A 6,566-nucleotide genomic window follows, 5' to 3' on the forward strand; every position below is an offset into this window, starting at 1 on the left:
GACCCCCCAATGACAATTTCAGATTGACGATAAGTGGCATATATTCAAAGTAACACCGACCTTGGTGGCGTCGTGGTTAGGCCATCGGTCTAAAGGCTGGTAGGTACTGGGTTCGGTTCCCAGTCGAGGTATGGGATTTTTAATCCAGATACCGACTCCAAACCCTGAGTGAGTGCTCTGCAAGGCTCAATGGGTAGGTGTAAACCACTTGCACTGACCAGTGATCCATAACTGGTTCAACAAAGGCCATGGTTTGTGCTATCCTGCCTGGGGGAAGTGCAAATAAAAGATCCCTTGCTGCTAATCGCAAAGAGTAGCCCATGTAGTGGCGACAGCAGGTTTCCTCTCAAACTCTGTGTGGTCCTCAACCATATGTCTGACGCCATATAACTGTAAATAAAATGTGTTGAGTGTGTCATTAAATAAAACATTTCTTCTTTTTTTTTATTCAAAGTAACAGCGCCAAGGCTAAAAACATTATCCTTGGCGTCAGTAAGGTCGGATTTACCCATTGACAGTAAGGTGAAACACCACAATGTTTTACGGTATACAACTCTTACTGAACACGCCACAGACACGTACGCTATAACAAAGTTATGTTATGATTCAGTGGCATAGGAAGGTGCCAAAAAGTAAAAAAGGGGGGCACACTTTTATATTTGCACACTTTTACACTATTATAAAAAGAAAGAAAGAAATGTTTTATTTAATGATGCACTCAACACATTTTATTTACGGTTATATGGCGTCAGACATATGGTTAAGGACCACACAGATATTGAGAGAGGAAACCCGCTTCATGGGCTACTCTTTTCGATTAGCAGCAAGGGATCTTTTATACCCACTATTATATGCACCATCCCACAGACAGGGTAGTACATACCTACTCTTATAAAGCAAATGTAAAGCAAAATATCTGAAAAGTCTCTCCCTCCCCACACTTCCTATGCCAGTTTGATTTTGCTCTGTTTATGAATAATGCTGTTACATAATTAGCATGAACAAACATCAGTGAGAATAGTGCTGACTAACATAATGAGCAAACAATAGTAATACATCGACTTCACATGCAGACTATACATGAGGTTACACATGGGTTGCAGGTATGGTGGCAGCATCGCGAAAAACCTGTCGACCCCATAAAGGTACTGAGCAACAGGATGAGGAGACGTTTTGATGGCAAAATCTATTCCTCTCTTCCACTCTTCCCTGAAGCGGACACAATTCAGGCTGACACAGTCCAATGACATACCAGAAATAAGTAAACTCCAACAGAGAGGACTCCACTTTGTATGACTACTTAAGTCTTTCACACAAAAGCTGCCACTCTTCACTGGATTCTTGTCACAATTTGTGATCGAAGAACTGTCACAAATGGTAATCACAAATGGTAATCACCTACATGGACCCCATCTCCTTACCTCTAACAAGAAATGATGTTGTACAGGAAATGATGATATGTTCTATCAAAGTTCGTTCTCTCTCTCTCTCTCTCTTCTCTCTTCAGGGTCCAGATCTCTCTTGGAAGCGAGCTCTCTCTCTCTCTACTCACCCCTGACCTCACAAAGGTCAACTCATGTTATTTTTAACGGTCCAGATATTTTGGTCGCAGGAGCGCTACTTCTTCTTGTTTGACCATCAGCTTGTATACTGCAAGAAGGTCAGACATTGTATTAACTTGGCTAGTGTGCATTACTAACATTTATTACACATGTGGTTGGAAGTGTTACTATATCAATGGGATAAATCTCTCTGGGACATAACAAATAATTGACCCATTCATCCATGATACTTGTACTAACCATAGCTCTCTACATAGTGTTTTAATCCTGTTATTAAAGGTGCTATCACAAACTTAATGTGTCATATTTTGTTATTTAAATATGTTGTTTTCTGATAACTTCAAATTAATCAGTCCATACATAATCTTTGCATAGATTAATTTTCAATGTCTAAATTGTAATATACTTCGTATAATAATTTGGCAATGGGCATGATGAACCCTGCATTACAAATTAATGATTAAAATTTTAATAATTTTTAAATCTTGTTATTCTACATATTATCTGCGTTTTTTTATTTTTCTGAAGAACAATATTCTTTATTTCCCATCTTCTCTATTCATTACAGGATTTGCTAAAGAAGAAAAGTTTTGGCTACCGGGGTCGTATTTACCTCGACCATGTTGAAATTATCCCCATAGAGGATGGTAAAGGTAATAATTAACATTATATATACGAATGTCACACTGACATCATTCAAGTTGAGTACTAACAGATATTGTATATCAGGCCTCTGAAAATCATGAGAATGATCATTCTGTTTGTGTGTCACTCCTATGAGTCTGGTTTTGTACTTTATATTTAGGATATCACTTATGTAGTCATGATGGATTATGCAAAAACAAAATGGGTTACCTGGATTTGTTTTTTGTATATCCCATTATGGATTTATGTGAATTTTTCATTCTCAGAAGATTTCATTTACTGTGGATTATTATCAGTATTATATTTTTGTGAATTATTTATCAATATTTTATTACTGTGGATTATTCATTAGTATTATATTACTAATGGTTTATTTTTTAGTATATACTACTGTGGATTATATATTAGTATTATATTAGTGTGGATTATTTATCAGTATTATATTAGTGTGTATTATTTATTAGTATTATATCACTGTATTATATTAGTGTGTGGATTATTATTTATTAGTGTGTATTATTTATTAGTGTTATATTACTGTGATTGTTTATCAGTATTATATCACTGTGGATTATGTATCAGTATTATATTACTGATGGTTTATATTTTAGTATTATATTACTATGGATTATTTATCAGTATTATATTACTGATGGTTTATATTTTAGTATTATATTACTGTGCTTGATATATCAGTTTTATATTGCTGTCAGATTCCTATCTGCCTTTTGTGACCGTATGGTGCTTTCTTTTCTAGATTCTCAGTACAACGTGACGGTGCGCAATGCGTGGAAGATTCACGAGACTCGTAGAGACAAGTGGTACCTACTCGTCGCGAAGACGTCGCAGATCAAACAACGATGGTTGAAAGCGTTCCAGGATGAGCGACGGAGAGTGCGTGAAGATTTGGAAAATGGTAGGAGCAATGATCATGAGAAATTGTATAATTCTCTCTATTGTATAATTCTCTCTAATTTTAATGGGGTTTTTTTTTTTTACTAAATGGTTCAAAAGTTGTTTAACCTTTGTTGTTTTTTTGAAAATGGAAAGAATGTTTTTAAAGAAATATGTTAGTTTTTAGGGTGTAGGCGATGGAAGCAAATTGGAGAAAATCAGTAATACAAGGGTAATGCTGGTTAAGACAGGGCAGCGCCCGAGGAATGTAATTGAAGGTTGGGTAGGTGGATGTGAGGTGAGGTACTGTCAGTGTGATGACCCATGGTATTGAAATTTGAAGGACGGATGGGTCCAAACCTGTTGAATTTTAAATTTCAGGTTTTCAAATATGACATTTCCAGCCTTTTGAGCACAGTAATAGAGAAACTTGGGCGAGAGGCATGGCCCCTGCATCCCCTAGGGAGCCATTAAAGGCAAGGCCACATGGCAAGCAAGTCCTGAAAGAAACAATCGTTGTTAAAGTTGTCATAGACCTGTATCAGTGTTCGAAATAAGCACTCGTCCGTTTGTCCCGACAAGTGAAAATCTATTCAGACAAGCAAAATGTGACTCGGTGGTTATCCAGTGGACAAGTAAAACATTTCAGTGCAGTTTCATTTTTAGCAATCACAAACATCATCCTGGTACTTGAATAAAATAAACCATTTATTTAGACAAGTGAAAGATTGGCAAACAAGTAAATTTCTAGATGTATTTGTCAGTGGACTAGTAAAGACGTCTGCATATTTCTATCACTGTGTATGAATATTTTGATCTATAAATTGAATTGTGATTATGTTGTTATGAATAAAGAAAAGTAATAATTGTAATCCTTTTTTGGCTAACTGGGAACAGTTTATAATATTTACATATTTTGGGACACAAGCTTATAATTTTTATTTATTTATTTCATTATTTTTTATTTTTTGTTTTCTACAGATTTCAATATTCCTGCCCATGTGAAACAGAGAGCTATAAATCATCTGAAACAGAAAAATAATCCCAAGCCAAAAGGTACGAGTTGTAGAATGATACAACTGTTTGATATTTTGTTGATGAATAAAATCAACGGCTTTCTAAAACATGCTTATCAAAGTTGGTGAATAATCTAACAAAATCTTAAATATTTATTAATGTAAACAGACATAATCAGGGTTTTCTGGGGGTAGAGGTTTGTGAGGGGTGGGGTGGGTGGGTGGATGGTTTTCTGGGGGTAGAGGTTTGTGGGTGGATGAAAAATGGAATGTTTACAATTAAACCCAGTCTGGATAGTTGATTAACTACTTCATGAACATTATATAAATTAGTAGATAACTGAAATGGATATACAGTGGGTTCCGCGTAATTGCATAGTCTCCGTGCAAATAGACTATTAGTCAATTACCCGATCTAGTCATTTACGCGAAAGGCTGTAACTGGTTTCCTCAGTTGATACTTCACATTACGACAATCTCGTAAAATAGCCCGATCACATATGTATACACTGGCTACACATCTTCGTTCCGTTTAATACTAAACTGGTATCCGGTGCATTGGAACGAAGTAGTGTAAACGGTGTACATTTGGCCGGGCTATTTTGCAAGATTACGCTCTGCTTAAACGTTCCACTTTTTTTTCTTTTTGTCTTTGCACATTACACTCTGCTTAAACGTTACATTTTTTTTTGGCACATTACAGCAATCTCGTAAAATAGCCCAGTCATGTATGTATACACTGGCTACACCACTTCGTTCCGTTTAATACTAAACTGGTATTCGTTGCCCCGGAACGAAGTAGTGTAAACAGTGTACATTTGACCGGGCTATTTTTCAAGATTACGTTCATATTGTCACGGACCAGTGACATATTTAATGGCCTAACAAAGTATTACCTGAACAAAAGTAATTTGATTTGTCCCTAAATAAAAGAATATGTTATCTGTATGACTGTTTTTCGTTTTTCCTTCATACATTTGTTACGATAAACGATGGCTCGGGAGTAAATTCCCACCAGTAATAGTCAAACATAGAAGACCCAACTAAACCATAAATATACTTTCCCTTCTTGGTGATATAAACGTCGGTCGCAAAAATAGACAACTGTTACACGAGAACATTTCTGTTTCACAGAAATGAAGACCAGCTAATAATTTTTGTGACACTAAAGTCATAATTTTAAATAAAATAATAATAAATATAAAAAATATAATATAATATAATGTCCCATTCAAGTTAACGACAAAAAATAAATAACGAAAACAACTGATTTTAAATGTGTTCAATTTAATAAAGCACTAATAACTTCAGACACATGGTTAAACATAAATAAAACAAACATTTTCTTTTGCATTTAGCCAATGCATTAATATTAAATTAGAACAAACAGTAAATATAACTAAATTATAATGTCAGGTTTCACATTTGTAATGTTCACTTTCGTGTAGTCGTTAACTTCACGGAATCCAGTTAATGTGTTCTGTGATTTTCGTCTGCCGGCGGTTATTAGCAGCGGTAGCTTCACACACATCTTCAAGTTTATACAATAACTCAAAGTGACCAAAGTATCTTCGCAGTGTGGATCGTCGACAGCTCAGTCGCTAAATAAACCTCTTCTCTAGTAATCTTTTAATGATTTTAGCAACCAGCGGTAAACATTAATTGATCTCACATTCACAGCTACTCAAAACAAACTTCAAGAGAATTATTTTATTTGCCGATAATCCCTTTATTATGTATCTATTAGGTAAAATAAACAACAATAAAAACAGTTATCCCACACAAGAAAAATTGTGAATGGACTAAACAATTAACCAGCATGTACCACTCAAGTTTTATCGACTACTACAGTCTGTAATACAGACGTACGATATCTGGCGGTGTCACGTGACACAACAAAGATGGACGACTTCGCAGGTGTGTAATGGATTAGCAGTTGTTGATTACAGCGCTTACATAATTTATTTTAAACTACAACTTGTTTTGACATGAAATAAAGGCATGCTTAATTAAATTTTGTTGAATTATACACATTTTAAATTGCTTTTCTGCTATCTTGGTTTGCAATTACACGGATTTTGATAAGAGAATCTATTCAATTAAATGGCACGTCTTGCATTCAAACTACAGGAAATGGTTTGGTGTTTCAACAGATATTGCAATTAGGTGATATATTCAATTACCCGGCATGCGATTAGGTGGAACCCACTGTATATATATATATATAAAGTGTAGTAAGTACTTTATTGACACAGTCTGGATAGTTGTTTAATTACTTCATGAACATTATATAAATTAGTAGATAACTGATAATATATATATATATATAGATATATTTATAGATATAGATACATATATACATATACATGTGTGTATATATATATATATATATATATATATGTATATATATATAAAGTGTAGTAAGTACTTTATTGACATGGTGATGTGG

The 6,566-nt window shown here is 34.7% G+C and overlaps 1 protein-coding gene across 1 annotated transcript; it reads left to right on the top strand.

Annotated features, from left to right (window-relative positions):
- Positions 1-1,597: 1,597 nt before the first annotated feature.
- LOC121367128 (spermatogenesis-associated protein 13-like) lies at positions 1,598-4,290 on the top strand (the record flags this gene model as incomplete). The annotated part of the gene is made up of 4 exons (XM_041491275.1): positions 1,598-1,660; positions 2,131-2,215; positions 2,965-3,123; positions 4,083-4,290. Coding segments are annotated over 4 exons (471 nt in total), but the record flags the coding sequence as incomplete, so codon positions are not given.
- Between the last annotated feature and the right edge of the window lie 2,276 nt (positions 4,291-6,566).

This window comes from Gigantopelta aegis, unplaced genomic scaffold, assembly GCF_016097555.1.
Source record: "Gigantopelta aegis isolate Gae_Host unplaced genomic scaffold, Gae_host_genome ctg9272_pilon_pilon, whole genome shotgun sequence".
Classification (NCBI taxonomy): Eukaryota; Metazoa; Mollusca; class Gastropoda; order Neomphalida; family Peltospiridae; genus Gigantopelta; species Gigantopelta aegis.